This window comes from Ambystoma mexicanum, chromosome 13 (assembly GCF_040938575.1).
Source record: "Ambystoma mexicanum isolate Mex_15411 chromosome 13, UKY_AmexF1_1, whole genome shotgun sequence".
NCBI lineage: Eukaryota > Metazoa > Chordata > Amphibia > Caudata > Ambystomatidae > Ambystoma > Ambystoma mexicanum.
Genome location: NC_090938.1, coordinates 805109872 through 805136109, shown reverse-complemented (window position 1 = coordinate 805136109; position 26238 = coordinate 805109872). Strand labels below are relative to the sequence as shown.

Sequence of the window (26238 nt, the reverse complement as noted above, 5' to 3'; positions counted from 1 at the left end):
AACGGATCTCCTGTAGCTTGGCAGCAATGCAGGCGAGGTCAGACGGGCTTATTTTAGAGTCTGAGACGTTCATATGTTAATCAAGGGTTGGGGTCCGTGTGCACATGGGTTGCCATGCCTCATATACATGTGTAGAAATATTCTCTGGTCAAAGAGCAGCCAAGCATTTCCCACTAAATCGCAGCATTTCTTAATGCTCTACAAGCAAAGGCCACAATATACTGCAAGCGTCCCTCCGCAACAGTGTGGCTCCCAGCCCGTACGCCCTTACATCAGCCATCGCTGTTTTTTTTCCTTATTCAGTTGTACGGTTGCAGGTACAATGATTAGACAATGTTATTCTTAATGTTAATGGTATTTGTACCGTGCACCGTCACCACTGGAGTGGTCCCCAGGTGCTCTGGTGGATCTGAAAAGGAGTGTGTGAAGAAATGGAGGGTTGGGGGTGGTTAGTAGGGTGTTGCGGGAATCGGAAAGTGAGAGTTGTGATGTCCTGTTAGCAGCTTCAGTTCGGTTTGCACTATTAGCTGAGCTTAAGTGCGGTTATTGGGTCGGTGCGAAATCCCATGTGCTGTTGTGCTGGGATATGTGGTGTTAGTCCATTGTTGCAATGTGGTGAAGTAGATGCGGATTGCTGTGCCGAGAGGTGAGTTTCTGTATGAGAAGTGTATGTGAAAAGTTGAGGTTTTAGAATTGGGCTAGCAGGTTGTTTCCTGCTTACCTCTTTGTCTTGTGTTTCTGCGCTCAACATCTATGATTATCCTGTGTGTTTGGTGTTGTAGATTGCAGACTAGTTGGCAGGCCTGTTGAGGAGTGGCAATTTTCCTGTTTGTCATTCTAGTTGTATGTGTACCTTGCTTTTGTCGGTGTTCCCCCACCCTGGGTTTGACAATGTTACTTTAGAGGTCTTTGATCCCCCCTGCCCATCCTGTGTGGGGCCCTTACCTACCTAGGCTTCCTCTGTTGATTAAGGTGTGTGGACATGGGTGGTTGGGATGCCCCCCCCCTCCAATGGCTAGGGAAGAATGAGTTGGGTCATGGTTTCCTCCCTGGGAATCTTGTTTCCTGTTGGGTCTACTCTTCTTAGTCGTTTCCTCTTGTTTCTGGAGCAAAGAGCCAGCTTTTGAGTCGTTTTCTGAATTCCAGATGATCCTTTGTGTTGCGCATGTTTTATGGTAGGTGATTCCAGGTTATTGGTGCCAGGTGAGGGCAGGATGATCCTCAGAATTCTATTTTATTGTATGGTTTTGGTTCTATGCGAATGTCGTTGCTTGATCTGAGTGGTCTTTTTAGATGGTAGATGGTTATTTTCTCATTTAGGAGCTCTTCTCCTTGTTCTGTGCGTTATGCCCATCATTCGCTGTTTTATTGGTAGCCAGTGTAGCACTTTCGGCACTGGGGTAATGTATTGTGTTCGTGGTAGTTTGAGCAGGTGTCTGGCCGCAGCGTTTTGGATGCGCTGAAGTTTCTTTAATAGATGTTCTGGCATTCCTAGGTATAGGCTGTTGGCGTAGTCTACTCTGGACATGAGTGCGATGATGGTGAGTGTTTCGTGGTTGAAGGAGAGGAATGGTGGGATCCTTTTTACTGCATGGAGGAGGGAGAAACATTTCTTGATTATGGCGTTTACTTGTGGCTCAGGTGTTAGTTCATTGTCCATCAAGAGGCCCAGGTTCTTTATTATCTTTGAAGGAGTCGATGCTGTTCCCAGTTCCGTCGGCCATGGAATGTAATGATTGTTTTCCATGCTTTTGGATATGATCATTATTTCTGTTTTGCCCGGGTTGAGTTTGAGGCTCTTTGTGTTCATCCAGCTTTAGAGTTCTTGTAGGCAGTCTTCCAGCATTGTTTCCGTCATGTGTATCTTGTATTTTATAGACCATTTGTGTGTCATCAGCGTAGTTCTAGCATGCAAGGCTGTGTTTTTTAATGAGCTTGATTAGTGGCATCAGTTGAAAAGCAATGGGGAGGAGGAGGATGATCCTTGTCGCACTCCACAGGTGGATTCCCTTGTAGTGGATTTGAAAGGTTTGATCCGTATGATTTCTGTTCTGTTTGTTAGGAAGGATTTAATACATAGGATCTGCGTGATATTTCCATTGTGGAAAAGTCTGCAACGGAAATGTTTGCATGGGAAATGTTTGTACATTTCCCATGCGAACATCCAATTGAAAACCATACATACACACACCCCGACCACCCTACTTACCTTTCCTTCCTTTGCGCTGTGTCCCTGCAGCACCGGTTCCCTTTCACTTCTGTGATCGGGAACCAGCACCGCAGGGTCCTTTTTCTTTCTTTTTTTTGGGCAGCTGCAGGGGTTTCCCCCGCAACCTCCGCTCACTAAACTGTATAGTATAGTGAGCAGGGTGTTGCGGGGGACACCCCCGCAGCCCCTGGCTTTTTATTTACTGGCAGGGGGATGGGGGGTGTGTGTGATGCTGGAAATGCATTGGAGGGACAGGGCCTCCCTGTACTTGTCCTGTAGTCCTTTTTCATTTGTGTTCTGTATTATTCTCTGCCCAGGAGTCCATGTGGGACTCCTGGCAGTGCAGCTCTTCCTATTTTTGGTTTGGTGTACAGACCCATGGGATGCCCTTATGGCACCCATGGGTGGGGGTATAACCCTGTGCCCCTAGTGTATGTTTCTGGGCACCTGTGTGTGGCCCACAGAGCAGGGTATGGGCTGGTGGCAGCTCCATGCTGAATTTGACAGGTGCTCTGAGTATCCTCCATTTTGGGATACCCAGGCCCTGCCATTGGAATCCGTTGATTCCTGATAGGAAGCAAGATGGCCCCTGTGGCCTCTTGCTTTCTATTACCTGTTATCTTGTTTTTCCAAAGTCCTGGGAACCCCTGACTCTCTCCCTGACCCCTGACTGGCTGTTGGGTGGAAGTACCATATATGGTGTTGTAAAGTCCAGGCCAGACTGGCTGGAGCCTTCCCAGTGACTATGTTGTGGGTACACCCTGCGGGTGGGACCTGGGTGAATGGAGTGTGTGACCAATATGCACTTCTTGTTGTGGATGTTTGGTTTCTGGTGTTTGACACAATGACTGAGACAGCCCTGCCCGAAACTGGTATGAATGTAGTGTGTAGTGTTGTATGGCTGGGTACTTGTCCCAATACACATTCCTTGTTGTTAGTGTCTGAGAGGGAGGAGTATGGCCTGAATGCATTGTATGCCTGATTGGCTGACTGACTGCATGAATGCCCTTCTGTATGATTGGCTGCTGAGTGTGACCCAGCAGTGTGGATGAGAGACAGAATAGTATATCTCCGGACCTCTAACAACTGGAAATTGTTAAGAGGCTGAAGTTCAAATTGATGCTTAACCTCAAATCCGAGCCTGAAGAAGAAGGTTGACTGCTGTTTCCCTTCGCCGAAAGCAGAAAGCCGTCGAGACTGATCCAAGAAAGGACCTGGTTAGGCGCCCTCTTCCCGTGCTCCAAGGGGACCATCGAGCACCGCTTACCTTCACTGAAGCGCCCTGGAAGTCAGACCCTCGAAAGGCTGCTGACCGGAGACTGGGACCGCCGAGGAGAACAAAGATCGGCACTGGACATTCCGTCCACCGTCGTCGACTAGCGTTCGCAAGTCTGCTGTAACCGCTGGAGGCCCGTCGAAGCCGTGTTGCCCAGAAGAGGGGACCGCTTGACGCTGTTCCGCCAATGACCGGAGCCGCACGCTCCTTTGCCTAAGACTTTTGATTCACGGAGGCGCTCTTCCGCACCGCCGCCCACCTTATCCCGCCGGAGAAGGCCAGGCCGTCGATAAGCCAAGGAGCGTCCACTGGTGAGTTTCCCACCACCCAACGACCGTAGAGACGCCGGACGACTCGACGCCCTTGCTGGGCCACAGTTCTTCATGAACTGATTGCGGTCCTGAACTTTCGTCATCGAGGTGCCCCGCATGCCTCTTCCTTGCAGGACGCCTTCGCTTCGTCGACGACGAGCACCGCTGGGACCGAAGCTGCCACCTCGAGTTCACTTTCTTCGAGGGATCTCGACGATCCGTGGCTCCTGCTTTAAAGGGAGCCGCTCAAGAAGGATCCGTCGACAACCCGATGTCGAACTCTGCTATTCCAGGTACATTGTGGTGGTAGAAACATTATAGAAGGAAATAAGACTTATAGAACAATACATGGACTGGGCTTGTGATATATCTTTACTTTACAGGTTGCCCAGGTGGGGGGGGGGAATCTTCACACAGAACTGTGTTTAACGGTAGAGGCCAGTATTCTGCCAATTGTTCTAACAAACTGCTTTCCTCCTATGTCTATTGTTGGTTGCCTTTATTAAGTGATCTGTTTGACATTCAACCAGAGTATAGTTGATGCACTGTAATGAGAACTGATAATAATTGTGGTACCACTTTAGAACTGTATATATTTGCATTGTAGATTCACTGAGCACAAAGTGAGTTATTGTGATAGTGTACATAACCTTGAATATTAATTATATAAAGACTGTGTTTTAACTAATACAGTGTATGGACATTCCTTTGTGGGTGCTTGGGGACTACACTGTACTTAAGAACCAGCCTGCATCACTTCCCGAGAAGCTAGGCCTTGATTGCTTGTCCATTGCTACCACAATAGAGAATCTTGGCTGGGGTCCTCTGTGCCTCTCCTCTACCATATAGAGAGCAGAAGTAGAGACACCCCCCTCCAGACTTTACAGGGTGTCCCCCGCAACCCCTGCTCACTGTAGTGAGCGGGGTGTTCCGGGGTCCACCCCCTAGCCCCATACCGACCCCACCGAAACTCCTGAACGCATACCACGAAAAGTTTTAACTTTTGATAGTTGGAACCTTTCGTGGTGTGTGTTTTAGGTCTTTTGGTGGGGTCAGTAATTTTATTCAGACATTTCGTCGGAACCCAATCCATAGAAGTGCTAGGTCGGTGGTTCCTATTTCTTCCAATCTCCTGATGAGGATGTCATGGTTGACTGTGTCAAATGCTGCAGAGAGATCCAGAAGTATTAGAGCTGTGTTTTTGTCTGCGTCTGCAGTAGCCTTTAGATCGCCCCAGATTGAAAGCAGCACAGTTTCCGTTCTCTCATTGGTCTGAAGCCTACTTGTGCTTGTTCCAGCAGTTGGTGTTCTTCTATGAATTCTTGTTTTCTTCGATACACGTATGTTTTGAGTATTTTCACTGAGTAGGGAATGTTGGAGATGTCTGTAGTTGTAGAGGTCCTCCACTTTTCCTGTTCTGTCCTTGAGGAGCGGCTTGATGTATGCTGATTTGAATGATTGCAGTACTTTCCCTGTTGAAAGTAATTGGTTGAAAAGGTTTCTGTAGTATTCCATGGGTGTTCCTTGTGTGACGATTGATTTGTGTATGTTTGAGGGGCATGGATACATGTGGGAGCCTGTTTTGTTGCTATTGCTTACCAGCTTGACGAATGTCTCTGCTGATATTTGGGGGAAGCTTCCGAGCTTGTTCTGGCGATCCTCTAGTGGATGGGTTGGTTTTATTTTGAAGTTGTTTGGTCAGCATTGTATGATCTGTTGGATGTGCTGATTTAAGTGGTCTGCAAGGGCATTGTATAGTTTCAGTGAAGGTATCGGTGTGTTTTTTCAGGCAGGACGGTTTCTCATTTCGTTAGATTTTAAACAGTTATTTTTGGGTGTTGGCGGCTTTGGCGATTCATTTGTCGTAGCATTTCTTTTTGGCCTCATGGATTTCCTTTTTATATGAGTGGATTTGTCGTTGGAGTTGTAATTTCTTCGCCTGATCTTTTTCTTTTTTTTCTCCATTCTAGGTCAAGCTTCTAGCGGGGTAAACCTTTTTTTCGGTCTCTCTTTTGCACGAAGGGGTAAAAGGTTTTTCCTTGGATATCTCATCGATTGTCCTGGTGATCCATTTATGAAGTAGTTCTGTTTTTTTTTTTTTTAGTTCTGCTTCGTCTAGGGTCGTTGTTGGTGGTTTGTTGATTTCTAGTTCTGCTATGTTGCTAGTTTTAATGGACTCCAGTTTCTTTTCATGGAAGTCAGAAGTTAGTCGGGTTGTTTGTTGTCTTTGGGAGCGTGATCACAAAGGGGATGATGAGGTGGACGCTCCAGAGGATCTGTGGCAGTGGTGTTGTGGTGATGAGGTTTATGTTGGCGAAGATTGCGTCTAGCGCATGTCCTGCCGCGTGGGTTGTTCCTTTAAGTAGCTGATGTAGTTTCTTTGTCTTCAGTTGTTTGGCTAGTGATTTTTGTGAGTTAGCGGTTTCTTCATCGAACCTGTTTTTGGAGTCTCCCAGGATCATCGGGTATTCTTGCTGGATGGCTAGGTTGGTGATGGCTTCAGTGAAAGCATCGACAAAGGTTGCATCATATGTTGGTGGTCTGTATACCAGAACAAATTTGAGGTTTGTTTTGGGTTTTCTGTTACATGAAGGATTAGGGATTCACAGAGAAGAATAAACAGACTCCCTCTTTGGAGCATTTGTTGGGGATTTATATTCAAGCCATATACCAGGCCTTACTTGTGGAAGCCACTTTCCTCCATGTTTTGCCATTTCTTTCTCCTAAATGGCCAGCAGTAAGATGCCACACCAAAACATCTGAGCCAAGAGCATTCATTTGTCTAATGTTCACTGTTAAAGCAACTGTGGAGGAATACCTTTTTGGACTACAAAACAGCAGGTGATGTGGGTGCCCTGTTGAAGTATTTTTGCCCCCGTCCCTTTTCAATCTGTGATTCTTGCTCACTGAAAGGAAAAAAGAATATTGCATGTCTTTAAACCAATGCCTTAACAATGTTGTAAAGACATGTCAAGTAGCAGGCAAGGGCTTAATCTTGAACCCAACATGTCTTAAGTGTTGCTGGGAAAGGTGCCAGGGGTTGGGAGGGAAAAGCAATTATGTAAGGGTGGGTGGGGGCGAGTCAGTTCTCAATTCAACAGAATTCCCTGATTGTTTCCATTTATTGTTGGTTGGCAAAAGCAGTACACACTGCTGGTGCCCCTTCAATGCAGCCTTCCACCTTTAACCTTCATAGAGAATGTGACTTTGAAACACGTCCATGCTTCTACAGGGGCTATAGGTACTAGCTTCAGTCTCTAGGATTTCCTGTACTGCTAACTGGGTCAGAGGCCACTGGATTATGCATGCCCTAGCCCCCAAATTGGCTCAATGAAAATGCTTTCCTAACAGTATCTGTGTCACTGCTACTACACTAACCGTAAGCAAGACCCAGATGCATAAACCATTTAGCAGCATTCAGCTCTAACTTCATGGCCCAGAGACCAATAGTGCGCACAGCCATCAGCCACCCAATACAGCTCAGAACAGTACGCAGCACACTCACCAAAGCTGCTCAGTAAAGAAAGAATGTGTGCTGCCTGTTCAATAAACCAACAATTACCAAACCTACATTCCATGTTGCTCTTACTTAAATGTTTACAAATCATGAGCCACCCGTTTATACCTAGGTTGATAAGCGCACATTTATTGCTAGAAAAGCCTAGCTGGTGGTCAAAGAAGTCGAAAGGGTGGCTTTTGAGTGGCTGATCTGCTAAAGAAATCCCAAGAGATAAACGCCTTCAATCTGCTTCTTTAACATTAAAGGCTTGTGAGAAATTAAGCGTCTTGGAATTCCTGGCTCTGAGTCCTGTCATTTACCTTACTTTGTAACGACACCTTAAAGACAAGGGCTCCAACTTCCCTGCTCGACTACCCTGCTTTCCCCAAATACACATGTAAAAGGTAGAGGGTGGTGGGCTGGCAGGGATCTCACTCACAGGCACAAGGTCCTTTACGATATACATGTCTGGCAGCGGGTACATCTTCAACAGTTACATTAATGTCAATTTTCCCGGTTCATGCCCGTGTGTTTCCCCTGTCGATGTTAATAGCACAGTACCCACAAATCCCTTCTCTAGAAGAGCTGAAACATCAATAGACCAGAGGAACAGGACCCCTTCTTATCAGTAGGCAGAACATGGCCGCTGTTTTGGTCCAGAATTCTTGTATACAGTTTGGGTAGTACTGTACTAATAAGCACCTGACCTTTTTTGGCGGGTGTGTGCATCAGTAATGGCTTCTGTATATTACTATAAGAACCCTTGGATTAGTAAACCCATTCGGCATGACCCTGACATGAAACACAAAGAACACACTACTGTCCTGCCTGGTTAGTGATTCACATCTCAAAGAGGAGCTCTACATCACTACAAACCCTACTTTCAAAATATGTTTTACAAATTACAACTTTATACTTCTAAAAATATTTTAAACTACCTCTATGTGCAGGTGATTATTCTTAAATAAACAAAACTTCCCGAATAAATGAAAGGGAATCAAGCAAGCAGTAGTCCCCAGGACATCAATCTTTAGGAATAGTTCAACTGTTCGAGAGTCTTAAGGTCCTAGCTACTTCATCCTGCAGGAACGGACGATGGCCCCATAGACCTCCTAGGTCTGGCCAGCCTACAATTTCATATAAATGAATAGGCAACCCCCAGGGGAAAGGGAAAGGCAGTATAGGCAACCCCCAGGGGAAAGGGAAAGGCAGTATAGGCAACCCCCAGGGGAAAGGGAAGTGGATAAAACAATACACCAGGTCTTCTCTGCTAGCCTCCCACTGCATCTTGGATCTCTGCTTGCCAACTCAGACATGCAATAGAATACATAAATGGTTAACCTGACTCTGAGTTACCTATTGCCCATCTATTCAACTCCTCTAGGAAAGCATTGAATACCTGTTGAGTCTCTGCTGAGAGCTGAAAGGCTTTCAGTAAACGGCTGTGACTTTTTATTTTTTCTGCCGAACTAGATCTCTGAGTATTTCACTTTACTTTTGAATTGTATCAAAACATCTCAAATTAGTTCTAAAAACAACTGTGACTTAGAACTCAAAACTGCCTCTTCACTTTTTTATAGTTCTAATTTCCCTTTCATTTTAATTTTGCAACTAGCAAAAGATCTTAATATCTAAATAATAAAACCCCCAAAAACTCTCAACCTTTTTTGCTTTCCTGGCCGCTCTGAACTTGACAAACATCTGTAACGTGCCTTTGTGAAAACACAGTAATTCAATTGGTGGGCTGACATCCGGCGCAAAGATCAGCCCTGACAGAGAGGCCTTTGATTTCACTGTAGACGTTGAAGGCCAACCAATGAAAGTGCTCATTAACACCAGGAGGGAAGCCGGAGAACCCCTGGGGGTCTCACCAGCTCTTGCAAATGTCCAGCCTCATCGGAAGACCTTGGGTGCCAGGTGGGGGTACCTGTCTGGACAGCGTAGGGCTGATCAAAGCCAGATTCCAGCACCTTCAGCAAGAGCCAATAAGAAGCGTGGAACCTTCTAAATCCAAGAGACTCTGAAGGACGGTTAATTTCTGTGAGGAGACGGAGCAGATCCAAGGGAGAGTGATGGAATGAGGCCCACAGAACCAAACCTAACCCCCTTCCCATGGGGCACATTCAAAACCCACAGACAATGGTGAACTGGCATAATACCAGGAGTCTTCTGCCTATCCCTCCACTATGGCACCTCTCTCGTCATGTCCCTTTAGGCATCCTGTGTCATCTCGCTCCCTCATCGTCGCTTCTGGCCTTGTCCTTTCTGCTTGGGTCCTGTCGCCATTTCTATGTCCCTAGTGTCCTCCCCTACTCCATCTCTCTAGTCCTCTGACCCATATAATCGCTCTCTGCCCGCCTGCCCTCTTTCACGTGCACAGTGTTCATGACCCTTGTCTCCCTCACTTTATCTCCTGTGGCTGCATGGCCCTCTCTCTCTGTGTCACCCTTTTCCTGCCTCTCTCCCTTGTGCCCTTTCTCTCTCTTGATGTCCTAGCTCCCTCTCTCTCCATTTCAGTGTTCCTTTTGCCAGCTCCCTCTCCCCAGCCCGCTCTCTTGCCCTGTCTATGTACCTCATGACCTCTTCCTCCCTCTCTCTGATCTTTGTGCCCTCATGTTTCCTCTGTATGTCCCTATGACCCTCTTGTTCTTACTTGTTGGGTGTCTCTTTTCCTCTTTCTGTTCCTGCCCCTCATGCCTTCACTATCTCGTTCACAGGCCCAGTATTCCCGCCCGCCTTGCATCTCCGTGAACAGCGCTGGAATCACACAGGATGAGTTTTTGCTCAGACTTACTGAGGAAGCCTTTGACGCTGTGTTGAAAGTGAATGTAAAGGTAATGGTTTGATTTACTCTTCTGTTTGATCCTTCCTGTCCCAGCTCTTATCTGGGCTGTCTCCAGCCTGATGTTGACTTTGTCAGGTCTGGTGCTGGCTGTCCATCCTTTTATAGCAACTGCCTGTGCGCTCTACTCTGATCCATCTGTCTCTGATTACCTTTTTTTTATGTGGATGCCTTCGTTTGTTTTTTGCACATCCAGTGTGACCACAACTCTCTCATATATTATCCTGTATCTTCTGTTTCCAGTGTTCCCTGACTGTCTTGTTTGTGATCCTGGCTCCAAGTCTTGTTTGTGATCCTGGCTCTGGTGCTCCCTGACTGTCTTGTTTGTGGTCCTGGCTCCAGCATTCCCTGACTGTCCTGTTTGTGATCCTGGCCGGACTGTCTTGTTTGTGACCCTGGCTCTGGCGTTCCCTGACTGTCCTGTTTGTGATCCTGGCTCCGGCGTTCCCGGACTGTCTTGTTTGTGACCCCGGCTCTGGCGTTCCCGGACTGTCTTGTTTGTGATCCTGGCTCCGGCGTTCCCTGACTGCTGGGTTTGTGACCCTGGCTCCGGTGTTCACTGACTGCTGGGTTTGTGTTCTTGGCTTCGTTGTTCCCTGACTGCTGGGTTTGTGATCCTGGCTCCGGTGTTCCCTGACTGCTGGGTTTGTGATCCTGGCTCCGGTGTTCCCTGACTGCTGGGTTTGTGATCCTGGCTCCGGTGTTCACTGACTGCCGGGTTTGTGTTCCTGGATTTGTTGTTCCCTGACTGCCGGGTTTGTGTTCCTGGCTTTGTTGTTCCCTGACTGCCGGGTTTGTGTACCTGGCTTTGTTGTTCCCTGACTGCCGGGTTTGTGTACCTGGCTTCGTTGTTCCCTGACCGCCGGGCTTGTGATCCTGGCTCTGGTGTTCCCTGACTGCCGGGTTTGTGATCCTGGCTCCTGTGTTCCCTGACTGCCGGGCTTGTGATCCTGGTTCCGGGCTTATGATCCTGGGTCTGGTACTCCCTGACTGCCGGGATTGTGATCCTGGCTCTGGTGTTCCCTGACTGCCGGGCTTGTAATCCTGGCTCTGGTGTTCCCTGACTGCCGGGCTTGTGATCCTGGCTCTGGTGTTCCCTGACTGCCAGGCTTGTGATCCTGGCACTGGTGTTCCCTGACTGCCGGGCTTGTGATCCTGGCTCGGGTGTTCCCTGACTGCCGGGCTTGTGATCCTGGCTCGGGTGTTCCCTGACTGCCGGGCCTGTGATTCTGGCTCTGGTGTTCCCTGTCTGCCGGGCTTGTGTTTCTGGTTCTGGTGTTCCCCGACTGCCGGGCTTGTGATCCTGGCTCCATGTCTTGTTTGCGATCCTGGCTCTGGTGTTCCCTTACTGTCTTGTTTGTGATCCTGATTCCAGCGTTCCCTGACTGCCGGGTTTTTTTAACCCGGCTCAGGCGTTCCCCGACTGCCGGGTTTGTGATCCTGGCTTCGGTGTTCCCTGGCTGCCGGGTTTGTGTTCATGCCTCCGTTGTTCCCTGACTGCCAGGCTTGTGATCATGCCTCCGGTTTTCCCTGACTGCCAGGCTTGTGATCATGCCTCCGGTGTTCCCTGATTGCCGGGCTTGTGATCCTGGCTCCGGTGTTCCCTGATTCCCGGGCTTGTGATCCTGGCTCCGGTGTTCCCTGACTGCCGGGCTTGTGATCCTGGCTCCGGTGTTCCCTGACTGCCGGGCTTGTGATCCTGGCTCCGGTGTTCCCTGACTGCCGGGCTTGTGATCCTGGCTCCGGTGTTCCCTGACTGCCGGGCTTGTGATCCTGGCTCCGGTGTTCCCTGACTGCCGGGCTTGTGATCCTGGCTCCGGTGTTCCCTGACTGCTGGGCTTGTGATCCTGGCTCTGGTGTTCCCTGACTGCCGGGCTTGTGATCCTGGCTCTGGTGTTCCCTGACTGCCGGGCTTGTGATCCTGGCTCTGGTGTTCCCTGACTGCCGGGCTTGTGATCCTGGCTCTGGTGTTCCCTGACTGCCGGGCTTGTGATCCTGGCTCTGGTGTTCCCTGACTGCCGGGCTTGTGATCCTGGCTCTGGTGTTCCCTGACTGCCGGGCTTGTGATCCTGGCTCTGGTGTTCCCTGACTGCCGGGCTTGTGATCCTGGCTCCGGTGTTCCCTGACTGCCGGGCTTGTGATCCTGGCTCCTGTGATCCCTGGTTGCCGGATTTTTGATCCTGGCTCCGGTGTTCCCTGACTGCCGGGTTTTTGATCTTGGCTCCTATGTTCCCTGACTGCTGGGCTTGTAATCCTGTCTCCTGTGTTCCCTGACTTCCGGGTTTGTGATCCTGGCTCCTGTGTTCCCTGACTGCCGGGTTTGTGATCCTGGCTCCTGTGTTCCCTGACTGCCGGGCTTGTGATCCTGGCTCTGGTGTTCCCTGACTGCCGGGCTTGTGATCCTGGCTCTGGTGTTCCCTGACTGCCGGGCTTGTGATCCTGGCTCTGGTGTTCCCTGACTGCCGGGCTTGTGATCCTGGCTCTGGTGTTCCCTGACTGCCGGGCTTGTGATCCTGGCTCTGGTGTTCCCTGACTGCCGGGCTTGTGATCCTGGCTCCGGTGTTCCCTGACTGCCGGGCTTGTGATCCTGGCTCCGGTGTTCCCTGACTGCCGGGTTTGTGATCCTGGCTCCGGTGTTCCCTGACTGCCGGGCTTGTGATCCTGGCTCCGGTGTTCCCTGACTGCCGGGCTTGTGATCCTGGCTCCGGTGTTCCCTGACTGCCGGGCTTGTGATCCTGGCTCCTGTGATCCCTGGTTGCCGGATTTTTGATCCTGGCTCCGGTGTTCCCTGACTGCCGGGTTTTTGATCTTGGCTCCTATGTTCCCTGACTGCTGGGCTTGTAATCCTGTCTCCTGTGTTCCCTGACTTCCGGGTTTGTGATCCTGGCTCCTGTGTTCCCTGACTTCCGGGTTTGTGATCCTGGCTCCTGTGTTCCCTGACTGCCGGGCTTGTGATCCTGGCTCCGGGCTTATGATCCTGGCTCTGGTGTTCCCTGACTGCCGGGATTGTGATCCTGGCTCTGGTGTTCCCTGACTGCCGGGTTTGTGATCCTGGCTCCGGTGTTCCCTGACTGCCGGGCTTGTGATCCTGGCTCCGGTGTTCCCTGACTGCCGGGCTTGTGATCCTGGCTCCGGTGTTCCCTGACTGCCGGCCTTGTGATCCTGGCTCCGGTGTTCCCTGACTGCCGGGCTTGTGATCCTGGCTCTGGTGTTCCCTGACTGCCGGGCTTGTGATCCTGGCTCCGGTGTTCCCTGACTGCCGGGCTTGTGATCCTGGCTCCGGTGTTCCCTGACTGCCGGGCTTGTGATCCTGGCTCCGGTGTTCCCTGACTGCCGGGCTTGTGATCCTGGCTCCGGTGTTACCTGACTACCGGGTTTTTGATCCTGGCTCCTCTGTTCCCTGACTGCCAGGCTTGTAATCCTGGCTCCTCTGTTCCCTGACTGCCAGGCTTGTAATCCTGGCTCCTGTGTTTACTGACTTCTGGGTTTTTGATCCTGGCTCCTGTTTGCCCTGACTGCCGGGCTTGTGATCCTGGGTCCGGGCTTGTGATCCTGGGTCCGGTGTTCCCTGACTGCCGGGCTTGTGATCCTGGCTCCAGTGTTCCCTGACTGCCGGGTTTTTGATCCTGGCTCCTGTGTTCACTGACTACCGGTTTTTTGATCCTGGCTCCTGTGTTCCCTGACTGCCAGGCTTGTGTTCCTGGCTCTGGTGTTCCCTGACTGTCGGGCTTGTGATCCTGGCTCTGGTGTTTTCTGACTGCCGGGCTTGTGACCCTGGCTCCGGTGTTTTCTGACTGCTGGGTTTGTGACCCTGGCTCCGGTGTTTTCTGACTGCTGGGCTTGTGATCCTGGCTCCGGTGTTTTTTCTGACTGCTGGGCTTGTGATCCTGGCTCCGGTGTTTTCTGACTGCCGGGCTTGTGATCCTGGCTCCGGTGTTTTCTGACTGCCGGGCTTGTGATCCTGGCTCTGGTGATTTCTGACTGCCGGGCTTGTGATCCTGGCTCCGGTGATTTCTGACTGCCGGGCTTGTGATCCTGGCTCCGGTGTTTTCTGACTGCCGGGCTTGTGATCCTGGCTCCGGTGTTTTCTGACTGCCGGGCTTGTGATCCTGGCCCCGGTGTTTTCTGACTGCCGGGCTTGTGATCCTGGCTCCGGTGTTTTCTGACTGCCGGGCTTGTGATCCTGGCTCTGGTGTTCACTGGCTGTCCTCCTGTTTGTGATCCTGGCTCCGGCGTTCCCTGGCTGTCCTCCTGTTTGTGATCCTGGCTCCGGCGTTCCCTGGCTGTCCTCCTGTTTGTGATTCTGGCTCCAGTATTAGCTGAGTTTCCTGTTTGTGATTCTGGCTCCAGTGTTCCCGGACTGTCCTGTTTGTGATTCTGGCTCCAGTGATCCCTGACTGTCCTGTTTGTGATTCTGGCTCCAGTGTTCCCTGACTGTCCTGTTTGTGATTCTGGCTCCAGTGTTCCCTGACTGTCCTGTTTGTGATTCTGGCTCCAGTGTTCCCTGGCTGGCCTGTTTGTGATTCTGGCTCCAGTGTTCCCTGGCTGGCCTGTTTGTGATTCTGGCTCCAGTGTTCCCTGACTGGCCTGTTTGTGATTCTGGCTCCAGTGTTTCCTGACTGGCCTGTTTGTGATCCTGGCTCCAGTGTTCCCTGACTGTCCTGTTTGTGATTCTGGCTCCAGTATTAGCTGAGTTTCCTGTTTGTGATCCTGGCTCCGGTGTTCCCTGACTGTCCTGTTTGTGATCCTGGCTCTAGCCTTTCCCTGAATGTCTGGCTTTTTCTCATAGGGCACCTTCCTCATCACGCAGGCTGTGGCTCAGGCACTTGTTGCAAGCGGCGCCAGTCATGGTTCCATCATCAACATGGGCAGCATTGTGGGAAAGGTGAGTGGTGATTGGGACGTCAGCTAGCAGATTGAGAGGGAATGGGCATGAACAGAAGTAACAGGTTAGGGGTGAAAGTTGAGAGATGACATTGAAGTAGTGGGGGATGTGTATGGGGAGGAAAAAGGCGATTTTGGCTTTTGTAGAGTGCTACCATGCCTTGTAGCGCTTTTGGGCTGTAGGTGTGCAGTTCTGCACCAGCATTGGTTTCCGGTATGTAGAAGAATGAAGCTGTAAAACCAACGGCAGTGCATGTAATACAGGAGGAGGTGTTATCTAGCATGTGTTGGACTGCAACCACCTGACCGTGACCATGCAGGCTCAGAGAGTGTGACAGCATGACGACATTTCCACATTGCATTACTTGGCAAACCAAACATTAAGAGAACACTGCATGGAGATCTGGTGCCTCATTGCATCCGCGTAGACGTCCATCCCTCACTGCAACTTCACTGCATGGTAAGGCTGCAGAGGCTTCGTGAATGGTTGCGCAATGCTGTGGTGGGCTTTCCCTTATTACTGTGTGACTGGCTGTGTCGCTGCATGAGCCTGTGGGAGGATGCAATGCGCTGTGGGGGCTTCAGTGTACATTTTGCAAGGTAGACTGCAATTGCGGGGCATGCAGGCCACGCAGAAGCAGAGCCCCATCTTTCTATGGCATCATTGCGTGAGAAGCTGCAAGATGCACCAGTAAGGATGAGAAGAAGGCATCCGAGACATCAGGATGGGGCATTGCCCCATTCATCCCTAGCAGAGGTTCTATCTCTGGAAGGGCACTGTGGGATGGGGCATTGCCCCATTCATCCCTAGCAGAAGTTACAGCTCTCGAAGGGCACTGTGGGATGGGGCATTGCCCCATTCATCCCTAGCAGATGTTACAGCTCTCGAAGGGCACTGTGGGATGGGGCATTGTACCATTCATCCCTAGTAGAGGTTCCAGCTCTCGAACAGTGGCAACACCACCTAAAGCGAGCTTGCCAACGTTCCCAGTCTGCCGCATACAAGTCAGAAGACAAAAACAAATGTAGTTAAACAAGTCAAAGTCAAGTTCCACACTATTCAGCCGGGCAATCATGTGATGATCCCCAGCTTGGCGAGAAGAGAAAGACGCAAGCTGGAGTTTCAACCTGACCTCGGGTGAACTTGCTAACTACTGACTGCCAACTGCACGAGGAAGGTTAACCAAGTAATATTCATTACTCCATAATCCTCTCCCAGTCGGAGATAAGGTCAAGTTACTGGAAGCCGAGGAACATCCTCCCTCCACCCTCTCGCTTGTGAGCAGACAACAGCGACTCTCTGGAAAAGAATGGCCAGGCACACCGTTAGCTCAAATCCCAGATGCTTACTGAGCCCAGCGGAAGGCCATTCAGAGGTAAATCATGCCCTCCAACATGCAGAAAGCGATTGGTTTGGCCACTACCCAGACCGTTGGCAAGTTTAGTTAGTTTAGTTTCATTATACCGGTCACCGAACCCTCAGGTAACTGTGCGCTTAAAGCTTATACAAGAGTTATGTGCATGCCCTCTTGGTGCTTTGGGTCGTGTGAGAGATGCAGGGAGTTCCTAGGGAGGGAAGTATTGTTGTAATTGTTTATTTGTACAGCGCTTATACACAAGTGAAGTGCTCCAAAGCGCTTCAAGGTGGGAAGGGAGCAAGGGAAAAACCGTCATCATTCTTAGGCTTGAATTTTCCAAATGATCTAACAAAAAGTAAATAGCGTACTAGGTCTGACGGCATTTCAGCTAGTGCAAGTGCATGAAGTGTAACAGGCTCAACCAGATTAGAGAGGGGGGCACAGCACCAAGACAGAACTTACTAGGCCTAGTAAATTCAGGACATGCCAAGGTACAGACAGAGGTGCAAGGCGGGGGGGAAACAAGTGTGTCCCGTCTAGAAGGGCCCTGGGTTCAGTGCAGAGATGTTACCCCTCACATGGAATGAAAGCTGAAAGTGCAGTAGGGCTGAGCAGAGTGCAGTGGCACGGAGGCAAGTGCTAGGACTGGTGGGGGAGCCTGGGACCTGTGAGACTCTGGAGGTGAGCCAGACGACTAGTAAGGAAAAACTGAGCAGAGTTAGGGGAGAGATTGAGGAGTGAGGCTGGAGAGAGGGGAGGTTGGCAAGGGACAGGGAGAGAGGAAGAGGAAGATCTTGAGAGTTTCTGGAATTTAAGAAGTTCACTCTCAAGGTGGAGAGAGGCAGGAGGCTGTTCCAGAGGGAGGCACCTGCAGAAGATAAATATCTACCCCCAAATCTGTTTGTGGAAAACAGCTCACCCGCAGAGAGTTGGAGGACGACGTGCAGACGGTTCTAGGGGGGCGTATTTAGGAAGAGAGGCCCCAGAAAGCCTTGTGGATTATGCAGAGGGTTTTGAACTTCATCCTTGCATCCACAGAGAACCAGTGGAGGGATTTCAGCGCCTCAGAGATGCGTCCCAGGGCTTGAGGCCAAGGATAAGTCTTGCAGTCCTGTTCTGGATGAGTTCTAGCAGGCGGAGAGTAGAGGAAGGCAGATTGAGAAGGAGGCTGTTGCAGTAGTCCAGACTAGAGAGAACCAGGGCTCTGGATACGGTGAGCCTTTGGAGGAAGGTGAGAAAAGGTAGACTACCTCTGAGGAGATGCAGCTGGTAGTGGGACTATTTAGAGTTGTCCGGGATGTGAGAGGAGAAGGAGAGAGTGGAGTCAAAAATAACCCCATGGTTTTTCTCCTCAATAGCAGGTGAGGACGCAGGGCCAAGGGAGGCCGGCCAGTGGGAAATTGGGAAAGCGGGGGGCAGGAGTTCCAATGAGGACTATCTTTCTCACTGGAATTGAGGCAGAGAGATCGTTAGCAGCAAACCAAGACTGAATTGCAGACAGACAGGAATGAGCGAGGAGGAGGAGGAAGAGGCTGAGGGTAGCCTGAAGAAGAGCTTTGTGTCATCCGCATAACGCTGAAAGTTAGAGGTAAAGGTAGAGATCAAGAGGGCCAGGTATACATTGAAGAACCACAGGGATGGGTTACATCACTGGGGGATGCCACAAGCGGAGAGAGTGATAGAGGAGAGAAAGGACCCAAGTTCCACCTGGGAAGGACGGTCAGAGAGAAAGGAGGCAAGCCATGCCAGGGCCAGATCTGTGATGCCCAGGGTATCGCAGAGACGGAAGATCAGGATGTTGTGGTTTACAATGTTGAAAGGAGAAGAGAGATGGAGACGAATGAGGCAAGATTAGAGAGCAGGTTTTCACAGGTTTTCAGAAGAGCAGTTTCCATGCCTCTGGATGCTCTAAAGCCAGACCGATGGTCATGGAGACGACCAACAGATTCATTGTGGGGGGTAGGCTGAGAGATAGCTAATTTCTCCAGGAGGTTCATTTCTCCAGGAGTTTGCCCAGGATAGATCGGGCAATAGTTTGCCAGGATAGAAGGGACGGCAGAGGGTATACAACAGAGTGCTTGAGAGAAGTGGGGAAAACGCCAGTGGCGAAAAGGAGTTTGCAGAGGTCTGCAAGAGAATCAATGTTGTCCTTGGTGGTTTTAGGATGGCACGGGTCAACCTGTTTGGAGGAGGCTTTCATGGACCGGACTTGTCTAGAGATCTCCTTAGGTGTGACTGGAGAGGGAGGAGAGAAGAGGGGGGGGGTGGGTGGCCAAGGGGGGCCCAAGAGAAGCGGGTGCAGGCAAAGGTGGTGTGGGGGACAGAGAGGACAGGATATCCTGTGTTTTGGCAGTGAAATGGGCAGCCAGGGCAGAGCAAAGGGCCGGGGTGGGTGCAGTAATGGATGAGGCTGCAGTAGGATTGGCCAGTTTCTTGCAGATTTTGAAGAGTTCAGCCGTGCTTTGCTAAAGAGGAGATGCAAGCCTTGCATTGTCAGAGTGGTAAGCGTGTATTGTGTGGGGTTCAGGGTAGTGTCCCCAGAAGGACAGGACGCTGGATGCAACAGACCCGTCATCCTGGCCTGCATGGGTAGGCTTTGGCCAGCTGATCAGTGTGTGGGTGGAAGGTCAAGTAGACGATGAGCACATGGTGTGCACGAGAACTTGCTGTATGTTGAGGGTTGAGTGGCATGTGGTGGGTGTTGTATGCCACAGTGTACAGGGACGTGGGCGTTGGTTAAGGTTGTGTTATTTTTGAGCTCCAGAATAAAGTTGCAAGCCTCACAAATGGTTGCAGATATAGCTGCATGCTGCAGGCATCATATAACGTTCAAGTATTGCAGAAAGTTTCAATACGTTCAAGTATTGCATAAAGTTTCAAATGTTGCATGAACTAATACAATACAATATAGCAGAGCTTGCGATATCGAAGCAAGATATTGCATAACAAAGGGAGGGCTTTGCAGCCCATATGCATATGTACTCTCCCTCTCCTATTTCCCTCTCCTTTTTCCATCTCTCCAGTAGATATATTGCACACATTGTGCAACACGACTCGAGGACTGGAAGGTCAGGGAAGGGGGCTCTCTGGGAATGCCCCTCATTTTCTTTAGTACAGTGCTATAGGTTCTGGGATATGAGAACCTTTAGGTATAGCCAGACTGCTCCCAGTGACATAAGTGCCAGAGGCCATTTCTTGAAGGTATCTTCCCATGTGCACGTCAGCCATGACCATGCTCTGAAATGGAAGAGTCCAGTCGACATGCTGGCAACTAATCTCTACACAGGAATGAAAGCCACGCTGAGTATGTTTCAGCTCACTGGGTCCCCTAAGTGATTGAAACAGGACTGCCTGGTTGCAAACACAAACCTGGCATCCTCCCTCCACTGTGCTTGCTCACCTCTCCCAAGTTCTGTTTTACAGTGATCGCAGTGTAAGAAAGGGAAGAGGTTAAAATGCAGGCAAGCTCAGTGGACTCGGCTCAGGGAAGGTCAGAGATTATAGTGATCACAGCATTCTCCACTCTGTTTTTTTTCCTAGGTGGGAAATCTTGGACAGGCGAATTATGCAGCTTCCAAGGCAGCCGTGGAAGGGTTAACGAAGACTGCTGCAAAGGAGCTGGCTAAGTATGACCAGAGTGCACCGTAGAAAGAGAAGGTTTTGGGATAGAGGGGCTTTTGGACCATGGAAGGGCAGGTGCACAGGCTTGGTCATTTTGGTTTGTGTCCTGCTTGCTGCAACTGTTTAGGGTGTGGCGTGGAAGGCATCTCTTGATAGGGCAACTGCGCTAGCTTAACAGACCTACCCATGGGCTTTCACCAGTGCCCAATCTGCTCTCCATGGGTAGATTTCCTGGGGGCAGACAATTTTGGTGTGGACTACCAAAGTGATTACTCTTGTGCATGGATATGCAAATGTGAGTGTCTGTTTTGTAATGGTTTCTGTAGATTTCCAGTGTTGCAGTTCTTAGAAACATTCACCTTGAGTCCTAGACTTGAACTATCTTGTACGCTGGTCGCTTTCTTACTCATAAAGTGTGGTTGTTGCCCACTCATGAACCTTCACTCCAGGTCCCAGCATGCAGTACAGGCTGGTCTTTGGTCTGTGAATGCTGGATGTTGGTTATGACGCCCTTGCTTTTCTTTTGAAAGCCTTCACTCTGGGTTCCAGCATGCACTGTATGTTGGTCTTTGGTCTGTGAATGCTGGATGTTGCTTATCGTGCCCTTGCTATACTTTTGAAAGCCTTCACTGCGAGCCCAGCCAGCATGTTGTGCAGGTTGGTCTTTGGTCTGTGACTGCTGGATGTTGCTTGCAATGTCCTGCTACTATTGCTCTACACTTGAAAGCCTTCACTCTGGGTCCCAGCATGCAGTGCAGGTTGGTCTTTGGTCTGTGACTGCTGGATGTTGCTTATGACGTCCTTGCTATACACTTGAAAGCCTTCACTCTGGGTCCCAGCATGCAGTGCGGGTTGCTCTTTGGTCTCTGACTACTAGACGTTGCTTATGACGTCCTTGCTATACTTTTGAAAGCCTTCACTCTGGGTCCCAGCATGAAGTGCGGGTTGGTCTTTGGTCTGTGAATGTGTCAGGCTGGACCTCCTCCTCCCCTGACTCCTCCTCACCTGTCTCTTCAGGAACCTCCTCCACGCTGACTGTACTCTTCTTCTTCATCTTGATCCTTGACCCTTTACCAGGTTTCTTCTCTTTTTTTTGTTGTAGGTAGGGCTGTACTCCCTTGGCAGCCTCCGTGATCTGAATATACTACAGATCCGGAGGTGACCCGAGGTGCAGGCCCTAAAACGGGGAAAAAGCCGATTGGCAAAAAACCCCGGATGGAATCCGGTCCGTATTCAAGGCTGATAGCAATATCAAACAAGAAGTCTTGCTGCTTGTAGAGGATCTGGTCTGCCGATCCCACGGATACAGAACTCCGATGATGTAGGGGGAAACAGGTAACTGATTCCACTCGTTCCTCCTCCAGATTGAGGTAGACAGGTGGGTAGTGAGACCGTAGAGAAAGTGCGGTCACACAGTCTTCCGGGAAGAACACCTAACAGACGAAACGTAGAAGAGGCGTTCCGAACAGGATACAAAAGCTGCACAGAAAAGGAAACGGAGATGACAGAACCAGACAGGTAAATAGTAATAAGAGAAATTAACAACCCGCAAGAGCGGATACCTATCGCTGACGCTAAGAGAAGTTGCCGAGAGAGAGACACACACGGAATACGCGTAGTGGTTGAAAGTACGCATCGTGACTGCAAACACAGTTAGATAGAACCCGGTCATCTTACCTGCAAGCTTAGAGACACCGCAAGTGGCAGTATAAAGAAAGGTCAGGAAAGGCTTGAACAAAGGGAAAATACGGAAAGGAGAAGTAAGTCTAGTCGCTATGAGAGACTGGCAGCGCACGTAACAAGGAATCATACAAGGCGCAGTGTGCTGGTCTGATTTGCTAGTTATAGGTTCCGTTGGCCATCTTGAAATAAGCTAGACCGTTGAAGTTGGGGAACCGGAAGCCATGTTAGTAGTACTTCCAATGGTGAACCAATTTCCAGGGCTGGTGCATGACAGTATGCCCCCTTCAGTACTTGCGCCCTCCTGGTTTCCCTGGATACATTCTATGGAAACGCTGTACAAGTCTGTCCACCTCATATTCCTCCGGTTCCTCAAGAGGAGTGATTACAGTTCTTTTCCGAGGTCTCTTGTATGGATCTTCTTGATGTGTCTTGAGTAGGGAGGAATGAAAGACTGGGTGTATCCGTCGCAAGGCGTGGGGCAGTTTTAATCTGAATGCTACTGGATTGATCTGACACAGAATTTGGTATGGACCTATATATTTTGCTGCAAATTTCCCCATATGAGTCCACCGGGTTAGGTATCTTGTGGAGAGCCAGACCAAATCACCCGGCTTCCAGAGGGGAACGGCACAGCATTTGGCATCTGCATAGGTCTTATATGTCTTGCGACTGTCTTCCAGTGCTTGTAAGGCTTCCTTGTGAGTACGTTGGAGATTGGTGGGCATCCTTTCTAAGGCGGGAGTGGTGGTCTGACCTCCAAAGTTGGAAGCTCCTGGTAAGTGGTGAGGATGGTATCCATACGTGTACTTGAAAGGACTCATCTTGATAGCCGTGTGGTAGGTATTGTTATAGGCGAACTCAGCCATCGGCAGCAGGGTTGCCCAATCATCTTGCTCCTTGTTGCAAAAACAGCGAAGGTACTGTTCCAAATTGGCATTTAGCCTTTCTGTCTGTCCGTTAGATTGAGAGTGGTACCCCGAGGACAGGGCTTTTTGGATGCCCAATTGGTTACATAAAGAGTCCCAAAACTTTGAGGTGAATTGTGTTCCCCTGTCAGAAATGATAGACCGTGGTAAGCCATGTAATCTGACAACTTCACGGAGGAAGACTGTAGCGGTCTTTGAGGCAGAGGGAACTCCTGATATGGATACAAAATGAGCCAACTTAGTGAATGAATCAATTATCACTAAGTTCACAGTTCTCTCCTTAGAGACTGGGAGTTCTACTATGAAGTCTAATGAGAGGTCTTCCCAAGGGCGTGTAGGTGCTTTAGCTTGATGCAGGAGTCCGAGTGGTCTGTGACGAGGGGTCTTGTTGATGGCACAGATGGGACACGTGGACACATATGAAGTTATGTCTCTTCGCATCGAGGGCCACCAAAAACTCCTGGAAACCAGTTCGAACGTTGCCTTTTCTCCATTATGTCCTGGTAGGGGAAGATCGTGACAATAACTAATGGCTTGTCTTCGAAGAGTAGGTGTGGGTAGAAACCAGGCCGAGTGATGAAACCACAATCCCTCACGTTCCTGTAACTGGCAGGACCTCTTCTCCTCCTGAGAGCAATGGAGAAGTTCCTCTTGAACCCTTTGAAGGAAAAGGTTAGCAAACAGGTGGAAGTGGTGCCTCAGTAGGATCTTCTCTGTCTTAATCTCTGATAGATCTTCCTCTGCCCAGCTCCGGGATAAGGCGTCTGTGACACTGTTTTGAGATCCTGGTATGTGAGTGATCTGGAAGTCGAAGTTGGAAAAATAGTAGGCCCAACGAGCATGCCTTGAGTTTCTGCACTCCATCTGTTGGAGGACCTTCAGATTCCGATGGTCAGTGCGGATGATGAACTGATGTGAGGCTCCCTGTAGAAGATGTCTCCATTCTTGACAGGCACTTTGTATAGCTAATAGTTCTCTCTCAAGTACTGAGTAGTTTCTTTCACTTCCAGTCAAGGTACGAGAGTAATAAGCGATACAGTGTTCTAACCCATCACTCCCTTCTTGTAGCAAAACCGCTCCCAAAGCGCCCCCTGAGGCATCTGTTTCCAGAACAAAGGGTTTGTTCTGATCCGGCTGGACCAGAACAGGGGCAGTGGTGAAGAATCCTTTTAAGGCCTGGAATGCCTCCTCAGCGGCAGATCCCCAATGGAAAGCTACACCATTCTTGAGGAGAGTGGTGATGGGTAATACGAGGTCAGAGAATCTAGGTATGAACCGGCGATAAAAGTTTGCCAAACCTAGGAAACGTTGAATCTCCTTGACTGAAGAGGGTTCTGACCATCGGTCTATCGCCTGACTCTTGTTTGGGTCCATGCGAATCCCCTTGGCTGACAAAATGAACCCCAGGTAGGGTACCTCAGAGGCCTCGAGTTGGCACTTCTCCGGTTTGGCAAACAGATTGTTCTCTAACAATCTACAGAGAACCTCGCTCACATGGACACGATGTTCTTCCAAGGAAGGAGAGAAGGCCAGTATATCATCGAGATATACAACTACCGATATGTATAACATATCACCGAAGATCCTGTCCACAAATCGCTGGAACACAGCTGGGGCATTCGCAAGTCCGAATGGCATAACGCAATATTCGAACAAACCCAGCGGTGTCCTAAATGCAGTTTTCCATTCGTCCCCGTTCTTGATCCTTAACAAATTATAAGCACCACGGAGATCGAGTTTGGTAAATACCTTGGAGTCCCTGACTGCTTCGAGAATGTCTCTGATAAGTGGCATTGGATATCTGTCTCGGATGGTTATGCTGTTCAAACCCCTGTAATCTATACATGGGCGTAGTTCTTAGAGTTCTTCTTCGAAATGAAAAACAAGGATGCTCCTCCTGATGATCTTGATGGTCTTATAAGACCATTTTCCAAGTTAGCTGCTAGGTACTCCTTCAATGCCTCCTTTTTGGTCAAGGATAACGGATGCATACGTCCGAATGGAAGAGAAGTCTTTTCCTTGAGGTCTATGCTGCAGTCCTCGTTGCGGTGAGGTGGGAGGAGTCTAGGGTTCATCTCTTCGAATACTCGTGCAAATGGCTGGTACTGCCTATTTATGGAGGATACAGAGAGGCTACATTGAGCTCGCACCAGATTGGATCGAACCTCTCAGTTCCATAGAGTTCATGCAGTGTTCTTGACAGAGTCGAAATTAATCTTGTTCCTTGTCCAGTCAATTCTGGGATTATGTCTTCTTAGCCATGAAATTCCCAATATTAGCGGGAAATGGGCTGCTCCGATAACATCAAAGCGGAGGGTCTCGACATGATGCTCCATCTTTACCGTTATGGGAATGGTTTCCATAGTAATGGGTCCGGATGAGAGCGGACGACCGTCCACACCCTCTACAGGTACGGGTCTGTCCTTCTCCCTAAGTGGGATCTCGTTCTCCTGGGCCCAGGTTACATCGATGAAGTTTCCTGCAGCTCTGCAGTCCAGCATGGCCAATACCGAGAGGTTCTGCTTCGGTTTACAGGAAAAGGATACCTGAAACACCATCAAACGGTTATCCTCTACTCCTTCAAGAGTGGGTCTGGTAAGGTTGCAAGGCTTTGGGCGGTCTTCCCCATGGTCTCCCTTGCAAACACCTGGGGTCTGGCGTTTCCCTGTCGCTTAGAGGGTATGTCGGGACACTCCTTGAGGGTATGTTTAGCAGACCTGCAGCACATACAGAGATTTAAATCCTGTCTTCGTCTTCTTTCGGTCTTGGTAAGAGGTCCCCTGGTAGATCCTATCTGCATGGGTTCTTCCAAAGTGGGACGTTCCCTTCTTCCTTGAGGAGGGCTATACTGAGACGTCGATCCCCTTCCGCTTCTCCTTTCTGCTCGCCTTTCCTGTAGACGGTAATCAATCTGGAGTACTAGGGTAACTAGTTCTTGGGAGCTGTTAGGACGAATCACTCTGGCCAGTTCATCCTTAAGATCTTCGTTTAACCCTCATTGGAAGATGGCTTGTTGTGCAGGATCTGGCTATTCTGTTGAAACAGCCAGAGCCTGGAACTGTGCAATATAACCTTGCAGGTCCTGATTCCCTTGTTTGACCTCGAGGAAGGCGTCGTACTTCGAATACTGTACGTCGGAACGCTCAAATCGGTTCTTAAATCCCTGTGGGCATAGTCATTCACCAAGGGGTCTTGGTTGCTAACGTGAGGGGTTGCACATGCCAGGGCACTTCCAGTCAAGTTGGCTATGAGAAATCCAACTCGAGCCCTTACGGACTCAAATGCTCGAGGCCTAAAGGAGAAGTAAACTGAGCAGGCATCGAGGAATTCCTTAATAAACTTAGGGTTTCCGTCATATTTACCATATGTAAAGGGCATTTGTGGTAGATCATCCCTACCAGCATCCCTGGTTGCGGCTTGCTGTCGAAGAAGAAGGTTCTCTGCATGAAGAGACTGTATGTCTGCTCTAAGGCTCTCTATGGCGTTACACATCTCTTGGATCTGTTCCAGAGACGCCTTTTCCCTCCTTTGGCGTTGTATACTGTCAGGCTGGACCTCTTCCTCCCCTGACTCCTCCTCACCTGTCTGTTCAGGAACCTCCTCCACGCTGACTGTACTCTTCTTCTTCG

General features: G+C 49.8%; 1 protein-coding gene across 2 annotated transcripts in view; it reads left to right on the top strand.

The window, feature by feature from the left end:
• HSD17B8 (hydroxysteroid 17-beta dehydrogenase 8) overlaps nt 1–26238 on the top strand; it is a 162683-nt gene that overhangs the window by 45870 nt on the left and 90575 nt on the right. For both annotated transcript variants that reach the window (XM_069635243.1, XM_069635244.1), the window contains 3 exons: nt 10013–10129; nt 14927–15022; nt 19920–20005. In XM_069635243.1, the coding sequence (XP_069491344.1) occupies nt 10013–10129; nt 14927–15022; nt 19920–20005 (299 nt within the window). The remainder of the gene's footprint in view (nt 1–10012; nt 10130–14926; nt 15023–19919; nt 20006–26238) is intronic.